This window comes from Molossus molossus, unplaced genomic scaffold (genome assembly GCF_014108415.1).
Source record: "Molossus molossus isolate mMolMol1 unplaced genomic scaffold, mMolMol1.p scaffold_m16_p_12, whole genome shotgun sequence".
Taxonomy (NCBI): Eukaryota; Metazoa; Chordata; class Mammalia; order Chiroptera; family Molossidae; genus Molossus; species Molossus molossus.
Genome location: NW_023425347.1, coordinates 101,652,854 through 101,666,277, shown reverse-complemented (window position 1 = coordinate 101,666,277; position 13,424 = coordinate 101,652,854). Strand labels below are relative to the sequence as shown.

The 13,424-nt window shown below is 60.7% G+C and overlaps 1 protein-coding gene across 1 annotated transcript in view; it reads right to left on the bottom strand.

Moving 5' to 3' along the window:
- The window catches only part of CHD5 (chromodomain helicase DNA binding protein 5), a 55,208-nt gene that overhangs the window by 26,955 nt on the left and 14,829 nt on the right, over positions 1-13,424 (bottom strand). The window contains exons 3-13 of the mRNA XM_036256920.1: positions 12,603-12,782; positions 10,357-10,475; positions 9,639-9,877; positions 8,069-8,193; positions 6,117-6,240; positions 5,100-5,266; positions 4,738-4,956; positions 3,593-3,799; positions 3,210-3,421; positions 519-650; positions 329-437 (exon numbers count right to left, since the gene is read on the bottom strand). Coding sequence (XP_036112813.1) covers positions 329-437; positions 519-650; positions 3,210-3,421; positions 3,593-3,799; positions 4,738-4,956; positions 5,100-5,266; positions 6,117-6,240; positions 8,069-8,193; positions 9,639-9,877; positions 10,357-10,475; positions 12,603-12,782 — 1,833 coding nt within the window. The remainder of the gene's footprint in view (positions 1-328; positions 438-518; positions 651-3,209; positions 3,422-3,592; positions 3,800-4,737; positions 4,957-5,099; positions 5,267-6,116; positions 6,241-8,068; positions 8,194-9,638; positions 9,878-10,356; positions 10,476-12,602; positions 12,783-13,424) is intronic.

The following is a 13,424-nucleotide window of genomic DNA, read 5'->3' as shown; positions in this document are numbered from 1 at the left end:
GGTAACCCACATGTCAACATGCACAGGGAGCCAAGGCCTCGGTCCTCCCCACAGTCACCCCTCTACATGAGGCAGGGGCCCTAGACCCCAGAGGGTGAGCTCTCTCCTGCAAGGAGGGGCTGGGTCTTGTCACCCTTGTCCCCTGGGGTGCCTGGCATGAGTGGTCTGAACGGCAGGACCCCGGCATACCCCCTACTGCATGGGTAAGGCCCATGTGCCCAGGCCGCGGGGACCAAAGTAGAGTCCCGTGGACAACATGCCCTCCTCTGAGGCTGAGCCTGGGGTGGCAGCTCTGGTGACACCCCCCTGCTGCCCATTCCTCACTCACATCCACAATGGGCGTGTCCGGTGGCTTCTCCTGCTTATCGTCCTTCAGCTTCTTGCCCTTCTTGACCAGCCTCTTGGGCAGCCTGGCGTCCTCGCCCAGCATCAGCTCCCTGGGGAGAGGGCGGGATGCGGGTGAGCCAGGCTCGGGCCAGCAGGAGGCGAGTCCAGGAGGGGCCCAGGCCCCGGCCCACCTGTGGCCCCAGTAGGCTTGTTTCAGGTTGTCATAGTAGGGGATGTCGATGTCATCGATCTCCCAGGTGCACTGGTCGTAGGACAGGTCTTTCCACTTGATCAGGTAGTGCACGTCCCCCTTTTTGTCGAAGCTGCAACACAGTAGACGGGGGGGGGGGGGGCAGATGGGTCACTGGAGGTGCAGGGAGAGTCCGGGGTGCCAGCCCCCTTCCCCAGCTGCAGGCCGGGGAGAGGGAGGAGGAGGCGTGGCGGAGAGGAGCCGAACCCTTCCCGCCTGCTGCACCGACGGCGGCGGTCCGGGGTCTGGACACAACTCTCCAGTTGTTAGGTCGGACGGTTCTCTCCCTGGACCAGAGGCCTTTCTTTTCTAACTTAAAAGTCAAAGACCTGCCCTGGCTGCTTTGGCTCGGCAGCTGCAGGGGTGGGGCACGTCCGGCCCGTGGGCCCTGTGAGGCCCACAAAGTCCATACCAGCTCGTATCTCACACCTCACCAGACTAGCCTGACCAATAGAGCAGGCTCGTTTTTAAGTTGGTAATGTTGGGGGGGCTCGTGAATGATGTTATAAATATCCAAATGGCCCTTGGCAGAGAAAAGGTTCCCCACCTCTCTAACTTAGAGCATCGGCCTGTGGACAAGCCAAAGAGTCTCGGGTTCGGTTCCCGGTCAAGGGCACATACCTTGGTTGCAGGTTCAATCCTAGGCCCCAGTCAGGGTTGTGCGGGAGGCAACTAATGGATGTGTCTTTCTCATATCGATATTTCTCCCCCCCCCCCACTCTATATAAAGAAACAATGGAGCCCTGGCTGGTTTTCTCAGTGGTTAGAGCGTCGGCCTGAGGTCCAGAGAGACCCGGGTTTGGTTCCTGCTGGGGGCACGTGCCTCGGTTACAGTTTGTCCCCGGCCCTGGTTGGTTGTGTGGGTGCCACCCACTCGATGTGTCTCTCTCACGTCGATGTTTTTCTCTCTCTCTCTTCCTCCTTCTCTCCCTCCCTTTCTCCCTCCTGCTCTATCTGAAGATAAATGCAAAAACGTCCTTGGGTGAGGATAAAAAATAAAATTAAAAAATATCCTTGGGTGAGGATTTTTTTTAAAAGGCAAAGACCCAGCGCGGTGCCCATCCCAGTCCGAGGCCATCTCCACGAAGTAGACAGGCTGTGATTCCTGCAGGCGGAGTGCCCTCTTCTGGAGGCCCCGGGCACAGGGGCCCGAGGGCCAGGCCAGCAGCACAGCGGAGGGCCGGACACTGCAGCCTGATTCTGGCCCCAAGCTGGGCTCAGAGCCCCCCACCCAATCTGAGTTGATCGGGACCTGAGCTGCCTGGGAGCAGGGAGCTGTGGCTCCCTACATGGCGGTGGCGTCCTGGGGACCACTAAGAGGAAGTCCAATCCCTGGTCACCATAGAAACCGATGGATTTTCTCAACACGTAGTTGGTTCTTCCCCAAACCTCGTTCAGGTAAAAAAAAAAAAAAAAAAATGGGGGGAGGTTCACCTGCCCTGCTTTGGAGATAGTGAGAAAAACTGCCATTTACATTTTTAGCATGAAATGTAATAAAGGTAAATAACTGTGGGTCAGCCCAGTGAGGGGCCTGAGTTCCCATAAGAACGGACCCCTTTTTAAGGGTCATTTTCAGTGAGGGCCGGGAATGGGAAAGAGGGTGTTTCATAGCCAAGGTGGACGGCTTTGAACACTCTCCTGCCCTCTCCAGCAAGCTCCCTTCGCCCTCACAAGTGTGTGTGTGGGGGGGTACTCTCATGATCCCATTTCACATGACTCAGAGGCTCAGAGCCCAGAAAATAGGGAGCCAGGATTGAAATCGGAGCAGCTGGCTCAGGTGCTTAACCTTTGCTCCACCCAGCTGCTGTCTCAGGATGCCTGTGGTCGCTGGATCCTAAGTCCCTCCAAGGCAGAGCCCGTGTGTGCAGACAGGGTGTGGCAAGCCCAGGCTCCGAGCCTGCAACCATGCAGCAGGGCCCCAGGGCCTTACGGGGTGCCTACCTGTTGCCCATTGCTAGTTCTCAAGCACCTGAGCTCCCACCACCCAGAAAACCAAAGTCAGACTCAACAGAGTTGTCACAGAGGTGCCGGTGTTCAGAACAGTGGCCAAGGAAGCAAGTCCTGCCATCAGAAAGCACTGGGTTCAAATCCCAGCTCCACTGCCTCTTGGCTGTGTGATTTTGGGCAAGTGACTTAACCCTGCTGGGCCTGCTCTCACATCCATAAAACAGAGGCAGAAATAAAACGCCCACCTCTTAGGGTAGACAGCGCTGGGTGGTGCTGTTGTAAACGAGGGACCAATGCGTACATGCCCCACACACCAGGCTCACCTTGGTCCCTGGGACCCTCCAACAGGCATCACACGCTAAGTTCAGCAGGAGCCCAGGAGCACAAGGATGCTGAACCCCTGAGCACCCCACTCTGTGCAAGTCTCACAGGCTGTTCATTATGTGTTAAATTGACCTTTATATTTATCACCTTGGAACTGTTCTCCCGCAAGTGTGACGTGTGCCCATGCGCATGACAGTCCTCCAGCTGGACAGGCAAATCACCCACAGTTGGGGCCCTCGGCCTCTTCCCCTGCCCCACTGCACACAGACGGGCCCTGCGCTCGTTCTCCTGTGCCAAGGAGCAGTGTCCTGGCCACGGGCGCCCCCTCCAGCAGGCCCAGGGCCGCACAGCCGGCACACACCTGTGGTTCAGGATGCGGTGGATCATCATCCACTCGGGCTTGATGCCATAGCGGTAGAAGCGCTCCTCCATCTTGGCATAGAGAGGGTCCTTACTCTTCCTCTTTTCGCTCTTGCCATCCTCATCGCCAGAGCCGTAGTCAAAAGGCGGTGGTTCGTCCATGTCGTTCTTTCTTTGGTAGTTGCGATACATCACCGTGTGGTACAGCTCCAGCTGCCCCGGGAGGTGGCAGAGGTCACCAGGGGGAGTGCGCTGTGGCCCCCTTGTCTCCTTGACCCGGCCTCCCCTTTCCCTAGCCAGGGTCCCAGACGGGACCTTCAGCCTCCCCTCCCCAACACTCAGGGAGCTGAGCGTTAGCCCAGCCACAGCGGCCCAGGCACTCACCTGTAGCTCCTTCACCCAGGAACAGTGCCAGTAGGAGAGCCCAGCCCACTTGACAAAGAACTCTCTCTCCGGGATGCCCTCCAGAGGCTTGGGTGGAGGGATGCTGGGCTCCACGTCGGGCCCTGGCAGCCCCACCATGAAGGGGGCGGGGGGCTCTGTCCACCTCCAGTGTAGGATCCTCTGGACTTTGCCCTTCAGTGGGGGACACTGTGGACAGAGGAGGGTCCCCAAGTTCAGGGCTTAGCTGCAGAAGCCCACCCTGAGGCTCCTGTGACAGCAGGCAGGGGAGCTGCACTGCTCCCCGAGTCAGAAAGCACGACTCCACACACGGACCTGTCCCAGGAGCCCAGGTGAGCTGTGTGCATAGGAGATGGGCCATGTGGGTCTGTGTGCACACACGCACACACACACGCACACACACAGCAGAGCCCAGATGCACACAGGGAGAGCTGGCCACAGCATAGCCCAGGACCCAGGGGTGGGCCTGGGGGACAACTCAGAGCATGGGGGCATTTGGGGGCACCGGTGGGGGCTCTCTCCTCTCTCCGGCACCAGAGGCCTCCTACCCTCTCGCCACCCCTGGCCCTGGGACAGGAGCCAGTCCTGAGTGAGTCTGAGTGGACAGTTCTGAGGTTGTGTGGCCTCAGGCAAGTCACTTTACCTCCTGACCCTCAGTTTTCTCACCCAAAAATGGGAATAACAAACAGCCTAGAACCTGGAAACGCAGTAAGACTGAAGGACAGGCCCTGGCTGTGGTGGGTGGTTAGGGTTATCACCACACCTGTCTCTTCATAAGGACTCTGTCCTCAGATTCCATGAGAAACCTGCATGAGTCTTAAGATGGGGGCGAGGTGGTGGGCAGGACTCCGGTGGGTGGGGACCTGCGATGGGCGGGGCTTCGGCTTAAGCATGGGGCTGTGGGGGCGGGGCCCCGAGAGGGCGTGGCCTTGTTGGGTGGAGCTTAAATGCCGTGGGTGGGGCCTTTGGCGGGCGGGGCGGGGCTGGTGTGGGGGCGGGGCTTGCGTGGGGGTGTGGCCTGAGCCGGCCTTTCGGCGCAGGGCCTCCCGGGAGGGGACGCTGGCCGTGTGGGCGGGGCCTGGCCGGCGGGGCGGGGCGTTCCGCGCGGGGCGGGCGGTAACACTCACAGTACAGCGCGGGCAGAGCCATTCACCGTTTGGGATCTCGGGCAGCGGCGGGTTGAGGCAGTGCAGGTGGTAGGAGGAGGGGCAGGCGTCGCAGCAGAGCAGCTCGCCGCCGTCCTTGCACACTCGGCAGAACTCCATGTGGTCGTCCTCCTCCTCGCAGCCGCCCTCCTCCTCCTCCTCCGGGTCGTCCTTCGGCTCCCACTGGATCCCCTCCTTCTCCTTGAGGAAGGGGTACAGGTGGAGGCATCCTGGGCCGAGACACCCCCCACCTGCGTGGGACCCCCGCCTCCCACGCAGCACCGCCCCACGTTGTCCCGAGCTGACCGGCGCAGGCTGCACGGCCGGGGCCGCCCAGGGCTTACACAGTGAGGGCAGCTCCACTCGCCCGCAGGCGCCTTCTCCAGCTCGGGGTCCAGGCACACCAGGTGGTAGGCCCGGGGACAGGTGTCACACAGGATGATCTCCCCGCCCTGCTGGCAGACCTCGCAGTAGTCCTGGTGGTCTGTCTCGTAGCCGTCGCCATCTTCAACTGAAAGGGGGCAGAGGCGTCCCTGCAGCCTTCGTCCCCTTCCCAATGCCCAGCCAGTCCCCACCCTTAGCCGCACTGGCACAGAATCGTGCTTGATAGACGCTGGAAGAATGAATGGATGGTGCTGAGGGTAATGGCTGAGGAAGTAAAGGGGTAAAGAGATGGGTAGAAGATGGATAAAAGGAAAGAAGGAAGGGAGGGAAGAAGGAAAATGGATATAAAAATGGATGGATAAAAGAAATGGAGGAAAGGAGGGACGAGAGATAGGAGAGTAGGGGGATGGGGATGAGGGGTGGATGGTTGAATGAGTGGACTGTGGATGAGGTTATGGAGCCCTTTCTTGCCCTGGCCGGTTTGGCTCAGCGGTTAGAGCATCGGCCTGCGGACCAGAGAGTCCTGGGATCGGTTCCGCTAAGGGCACGTACCTCACTTGCAGTTTGTCCCCAGCCCCGGTTGGGGTCATGTGGGTGGCAACCACTCGATGTCTCTCTCTCTCTCTCTCTCTCTCTCTCTCTCTCTCTTCCTCTCTCCCTCCCACTCGATCTGAAGATAAATGCAAAAATGTCCTCGGGTGAGGATAAAAAAAAAGAAAAAGAAGAAGCCCTTTCTTCTCCAGTGCCCCCTTTGCTAGTGCAAAGGCCCTGGGGTGGCTCACACACAGATCCTGAATTTAGCCTCCCTGGGACAGGACCCCTTCTCCTGCCATAGACACCAGGGTGGTTGAGGAACTGCCTAGCTGAGGCCAGAAGAGTCCGAGGCATGAGGACACCTCCCCTGCTTCCAAAGGGGGCCTCTGTACCCCCCACACCCACATGGCGGCCATGGGAACCCTGCAGACAGAAAGTCATACTCCTCTTCTTCTTGCGCCTCCTCTTGCTCTTCTTCCCCAGGGCTGCAGAACACTCGGAGCGCATGGAGGAGCTGTGGATGCTGGCACTGTCGAAGTCCGACTCCTCCCGCTCGTCCTCCTCGCTCTGCGGGGGCAGGGGAGGGCCTGTGAGCCCAGAGCCTACCCTGGGGCTCGGCCTGAGGGGTCACTGGCCTGGGCAGAGGGGGTGGGGCACCGCGGAGGCTCTGGAGCTGCAGGGTTCCTGCAGTTCATCTAGTTTCTGTATCCAGCTAGAAACCCCCAGGGCCCAGCCTAGTGTCCTACCACCCTTCCTAAGCCCAGCTCCCCAGCCCTCTGAGAGTCCCCACATTTTCCACCTCAATACCTTTCCCCAGGCCATGCCCTCCACCTTGCCAAACTCCTACACATCCCTCAGGGACACCTCCCCAAGGAGCCTTCCCAGATCTCTCCTTAACTGAACCTGTGCACAGCCTGCGTGCCAGACCTGGCCTGTCCCATCTGCCTGTCGCTGGCTCTCGCCAGTGCACATGCCCAACCCCTTCCAGACTGTGAGCCTCTGGAGCAGGGCCCACATGGCTGAGCAGAGACTAGCACATTAGGAGGTGCTGTTCCGGGGGCTCCAGGCTGGGCCTCGCCTGCTGCTCCTTCCCTCCAGAGCAGCTCAACTCAAGATGTCTCTGTTCCTCTACCAAGGACAGAGAAATGGCTTCCATTTCTGCCCCCTACAGGGGTGGGGCAAGGTGGGGGTACAAGTGTCCCCACCAGGGAGAAGGGAGGGCCCAGGGCATCCCCTATAAAGAAGGACAAAGTGCTCCTGGGGTAGGTTCCCTTACAGTCAGTCTAACCTGATGCAGAGGGGCCCCGAAAGGACAAGGGGGCCCAGCCTGATGCTGCCCACATGCCAGCTTCCTGGGGAGCAGCTTCCCAGCAGACCTGGGCATCCAGGCCTCATCAGGACTCTGACGGGCCAGCTGACCTCCCACCTGCTGCCCGACTGGGGTGGCAGCTCAGGGCAGCGGGACCAGGACCGAGCCCCCAGCTCAGCAGGGTGGGCTCCACACTCAGAGTCCAAGCTGCGGGACCTTGGGAAGGATCTAGTCTGAACCCCTCACTAGTCAGGTTGGGAAACTGAGGCCCAGCAGGCCTGAGTGTAGAATGGGAAAAGAGTGGGGGAGAGAGGAGGACCTACCCCAGGTCACTTCAGGAGAATGAACTGACAACCCTGCTTTGTAGTCACTCCAACCTCTGTACACACGTGCAAAATGCATATCAGAGCTATTCACATGCACACCCTCAGACACTCCCAAGTACACGTGGGCTCACTGTGTCACACCCACAGACACCTGCACACTCACACATGCTCACTCAACTCTGGCATTCCCAAGTACACATGAGCTTGCTGTGTCACACCCACACAGCTCACCCCCTCTCATACTCAGTCACACATGCTCACACACATACACGCTCACATGCTCACACACACACTTGCACGCACGCACCCTCACACACACTCGCATGCACACACCCTCACACACACTCGCAGGTGCACACCCTCATACATGCTCGCACACATGCTCTCACGTTCACACACACTCACATGCACACACCCTCACACATGCACACGCACACACACTCACATGCACACACGCTCGCATGCACACACCCTCCCATGCTCGCACGCACACACCCTCACACACGCTCACATGCACACACTCGCACAATGCTCTCGCACACTTGCACGCACACACCCTAATACATACTCGTATGCACACACTCTCACACTCACACATGTTCTGCATGCACACGTTCTTGCACACTCGCACATACACACCCTCACACGCTCGCATGCACCCCACACGCTCTCACACACACACCCTCACACGCTGGCACGCACACGTTCTTGCACACTCGCACGCACACACCCTCACACGCTCGCACGCACGCACACTCACCGAGGAGCCTTTCTTTCTCTTGTTGCTGAACCCTCCGAAGCGGAACTTGAACCCAGCCACCTTTTTCCCCTTGCCCTTCTTCTTGGCATCCTTGGAGCCTTTGACCTTCTTCCTCACGCCAGGCCCTGAAAAGTCGCGGAATGAGCGGCATGGTGCGTTCAGCCCTCACAGTAGCAGCACAAGAAAAGGGTCATTTTGCCGCGACCCTTTCCAGATGAGAAGACCGAGGCTCAGCAAGGTGACGCCCTGCTCACAGTTCACAGTGTGGCAGGAGGGGCGCCAGGGAATAACCTGCACCAGGCTCAGCCCTGGCAGCATGATGCCCCTCTCCCTCCAACAGCAGAAACACTGGCCGTTCAGGAACAGCCTTGACCTGTCCCCTCTTCCCAGAAAAGAGCTGTCCCCGGTGGAGCCATAGCCAACAGGACCACCGAGGGCCCACCCACCTGTGGCCCACACCTGGGCCCTGGAGGGGTGTCCTAGGGCAGGAAGCTGCCAGCCTCTGGGTCATCCCCACACACAGGCAACACGAGCCCCCCTCAAGGTGGCCCTCACCTCTGCCAGTCCCCCCAGTGCTGGCTCCTGGGTAGTCAGCAGGCTGGAGGCTGTTTTTATGGAGTTGCCCACAGAACAGTGAGCCCCCTGGGGAGTAGCGAGCCCCCAGCAGCCCCTCCCACTGGCCTCCCCTGGGACCTCCTCTCTTGCATCACTTGCAGGGAGATGGGAGGGGCCCGGCTGTAACCTGGGGCCGCCAGGAAAATCTATCAGTTTCCAGGCCCTGAATAGGCAGCCCAGGGAATCCACAGCCCGAGAGGAAGTGAGAAAGCAGTGAGGAGCCCAGGACGGAGGCCAGCAGGGAGCCAAGCAGGACAGGCTCTGACCCATGTCACTGTGCCCTCCGGGCCCCGCAGGGCCCTGGCAGAGGGGCACATTGTCCCAGAAGGCAAAGCTCCTTGGGGCTGAAGCAAGGAGCCCTCAGCCTCTCCAGCCCCCAATAGAATCCAGTCGGGGCACCCAGAAAAGCTGAGCAGCTGGATCCATGTGCCCACCTGCAGTGGGGCCTGACACCCTCCACCCGGGGCGGAGGGTCCCTCCCTGGGGATGTCGAGTCACAGAGAGCCTCTGCTGTCCCTGTTATCCCCACCTAGACACCCCACTGAGGCCAACTTGTATCTGGACCTCCTTCCAGGACTCCCGGACGCCAGCCCTGACCACATCCATGCATATCTGTTACCCCAAGGACCCCGGTGCTCAGGCAAGAGGGGTCACAGGCTGACCTTGAACCCCTTCTCCCTGCTAATGGCACAGCCTCAAACTCAATAGACCCTGACTCTCAGCAGCCTGGGCCGCCCAAGTAGGAGGGGGCCAGGGCTAAACGCCCAAAGCTCTGAGCACCATCTTCCCCTTCTCCCCAGCCCAATGCCCTGCAATACCAGCCAAGGCCACATGGGTCAAGGTCAGCCAAGGCACAGGATCCTCAGACACCGCCCCAGCTGCCCGCTGTCCGAGGCCACAGGGTCTGGAATGGCTCCTGCCAGCAGGCTGGGTGCCCACCCAGCCCCAGCCTTACCTTTGCCCTCTTTGGTCTTGGCTTTGCGGATGGGCACAGGCTGGGGTGCCTGCTGGGGGCTGACCGCCAGCGGAGGGGCGATGGTGACCGTCTCCACAGCCGCAGCCACTGCCGCCGCAGCTGCCGCCGCCGAGCTGCCCTTGAAGGGGTTGTTGGCGCTGAATTCCCGCCACTTGGCACCCAGGACAGTCATCATTTTGGACATGGGGATCTTCGGGTTCTTCTTGGCAATGAGGGGCCTGTGTGGGGAGAGGCGGAGGGAGAGGGAAGAGCCATGAGGGGATGAGAACCCCGTGACCCCGGCAGGGCACGCCCCTTCTCCTCCCCATACTCCAGCTCCATACTCCAGGTTGGGAAAACTGGGCAGAAATGGGGGGCAGGGGAGAAGACAAAGTTTGAGACAGCAGTCCACTCCCCAAATGCTCGAGTCCCCGTTTAAGGTTGTTGGCAATCTAATTGGGTTTCTAGAACCTGCAAGAACCTGGGGGGCCAGAGAGAGGGGCTTGCCATGGGCACTGCTGTCTTCCAGAGCTGAGAGGGGCCACAAGACCCCGGGATGGACTGGGGCCCCATCCCCAGGTGCAGGGCCCGCGAGGGAGGTGACTGTCTGCCACAGTGAAAGGAAGGGTCCCAGCAGCTCTGCCCACCCCCCACCCGGGAGCTGGGCTCTGCCCCCCTGACCACCGTGGACACCCAGCATGGCGCCGGGCCCGGCCACCTGAGGAACTGGCTGAAGGCCTTGTAGTTGGTCAGCGTGTGGTAGTCGGCCTCTGAGAACAGATAGTCCACGTCGTCCAGGCCCCACTCGGCCATGAGCTGCCCCGAGGACTTGGGCTCCTACGGACACGCAGGCGAGAGGTGAGATCGGAGGTGGGTCCTTCCAACCTGCACCCCACCCCCAGGGCCCCCAGCCAGGCCTCGGAGCAGGGGGAAGGGGAGGCCTCGTGCCTGCAACTTAACCAGAACAGTTTCCAGCCTGAAGCATCCAGCCCCCACCCCCTTGATTGGGGGACTGGCTCAGGTGCCCGTTTATAAAGGGGTGCAGGGGAAACTGCTTGGGGGTTCATGGAGCTTGGGGAGAGACCGTGTGTGCCCAGGGCAGGGATAGCAGGACTCTCTCTCTGGGAGGAATACACTCGGGGTGCTGGGACACAACAGTGACCTGCAGATGGCCCTGGGCAGGCAGCAGGCTAAAGGGCTGCCTAGGGCATGTTGGGGAAAATGAGGCCTCCCCAGGATGTCCCCTGGTACAGTCATGCACGGATCCCATGAAAGGACAGGTTGCCGCCAGTTTCCAGAGCCAGCAAGGTGTGCCCTGGCCAGGGTAGGGGCAGAGGACAACCCCAAGAGGGTCCCTCAGTTACTATGTCCCGTTCCGGATGGGGCACTGAGGCCAGGGAGGTATGTGACTTCCCCAGGAAACACAGTGAGCTCATGAGACAGCCACCCAGGTGTCAAATCATCAGGCCACCGGGGCTGGTTGGGGTGGATGCTGGCTATGAGCTTGCATCCACCCCAACCAGCCCGAATCCTGGCTCTGCCACATATTGGCAGTGGGAGGTGGACAAGCTACTTCACCTCCATACCTCAGTTTCCCCACCTGCAAAACAGGGATCACAGCGCCTGCCTCACAGGAGGGAACAAGTCAGCGTAGATGCAGATGCTTGGACAGGGCCTGATTTCTAGCTTGTTCCAGGCAGCCCCGCCCCAGCCCCACCCACTGCCCCAGGCAGCCAATCAGCACGTGCCACGCCCAGGCTCAGTCCCTGGACACAGGCCCTGTCAGCCCCCTGCTGGATGGGGCAGTGAATGGCCAAGAAGCCCAGAGCTGCCGCTACTTCCATTCTCCTTCGTGCCCAGAGCGTCCCGGCCCCCGGTTCTCTGCGACATTTCAGAGAGGAACCCCTCCGGGGCCCAACCGGTCCCCACCCCACACAGCCCTTCCGGGAGGCACACAGGCCTTGGCTCCCCCAGGACGCAGGCAGCAGTGAGCCGGCTGAGGACAGTTACAGGATAACCCAGGTCACGCCTGTCAGTTCATCGTTCAAAGTTGCCAGCCCTCGGCTGGCCTCAGTCACACACGACCCACAGCACACCCCCAGAGGCCTGAAGTCCCTCTGGGGGCCAGGACATCACGGGGGCTTCCTAACGCCAGAAGTTGACAGGCACCATTTCTGCCTCACCCAGCAGCCGCTGTACTAACATTTACGGAGCATTGAGCTATAAATCCAGGCCAGTCCGAACTGCGCCTGGGAAGCTGGTCCCGGTGGCCCTGGGAGACTCAAGGTCCTCTGCCCCGTGCCTGACAGCTGGGCCCAGCACTGTCCTCGAGCCTTACCCTCGGCCCCTCACCCCCAGGAGCTCCCCGGGTGTGGCCTTGGACACCTCACTCCCCAGGTCGGGGAAGATGCTTCTCCCAGGGGTGCAGGCCGTCCGTGCCGCGTCCCTGACGGGCTCACTCTGAGCCCCACCTGGGCAGTATTTCAGACCTGTGCCCAGCTGCAAGTTCCCCTCTACTCTAAGCAGAACCGTCCGGCCGCTACCCACTGGCAAAGGCTCCATTTGCTGACTCATTTTCCCAAATTGCTCCAAGCGACACAGAACTGGAGCTCAGACCATCCCTCTCTTCGGAAGGAGCTGCGCGCTAGGATCTAGGATCTCAGACAAGACACCGGAGAGGCTAACTTCCTCCTCGAACTCCTCGACCTCCTGCGTCCTCATTTCAAACGTGTCTGAGACGCGTGGCTACAGCCTTTCTCGCAAACGTACCCAGCCTCCACAGGCGTGCACACGCACCCACTCGCGCACAGACCCATCCCCCGAACCACCACCCGTGGGAGACGATGCTCGGGCCCTGTCCTCAGGGGCTCCGGGCAGGAAGGCAGAGACGCCCAGCAGGAGGCTCTGCCATGCAGGCAGGTAAGCCCTGCGGAGCCGGGGCCCTCCAGCCGGCCTCGGGGTTACCTTCAGGCACCCATCATCATTGGCATCCTCGTCGTCACCCTTCCTTTTTCGCTTGGCTTTCTTCTCCTTCTTGTCCTTGAGTTTCTTCTTCTTCTTTTTGTTAGGGGAGTAGTCGCTGCCCTCACTCTCCGACTTCTCTTCCAGATCCTCTTCGTTTTCCGACAGCTCATCGTGGCTCCCCTACGAGACAAGGGGCACAGTGAGGGCCGCAGGGGCCCAAAGGAACCTGGAGTCCGGGGCAGCAGCCTCCCGGCCGTCAGCTGGCCGTGCTCTCCGGAGTGTCCAGCGGCTCACAGCGCAGCACCCAAGCCCGGCCAGAGGGGCTGCCCCGAGCCAGCACGGTCACGGATCTCGGCCGGATCTCACCCTGACGCCCGGCCACCAGCACCCAAGTCGGGCTCCCCCTCCCTGGGCCAGTCAGCACAGCCTGCAGTGAGGCTCGGGCTCAGCTCCCATCAGAACCAGGCTTCTGTGGACTTTGGAGTTTTAACGAGTCTTGTGTGATGGTGCCTGGACCCAAGAACTCAAAGCAGAGGACATGATACCGGGAGCCAGAGAGCCAAGTGCACAGCCTCAGGAGCGCTGGCTCCGCCCAGGGAGCACCTCCCTCTGGGCTACTGTACCCGCCGGGGAGTCCGGCGCACCTGGACAGCACGCAGCCCCGCTTTCCCTGCCTGTGGGCTCCCCAGAGCTGCCGGGCACCAGGCCACCTTCCCCGCACCCCTCCCTGGCTGCAGCTCTCAAGCTTGGCTTCCGTGGCTTCGTTGCCCCTTCCATGCAGGCATGAAATGGCCATTTATATGGAGATCAGGGCGTTTGCAG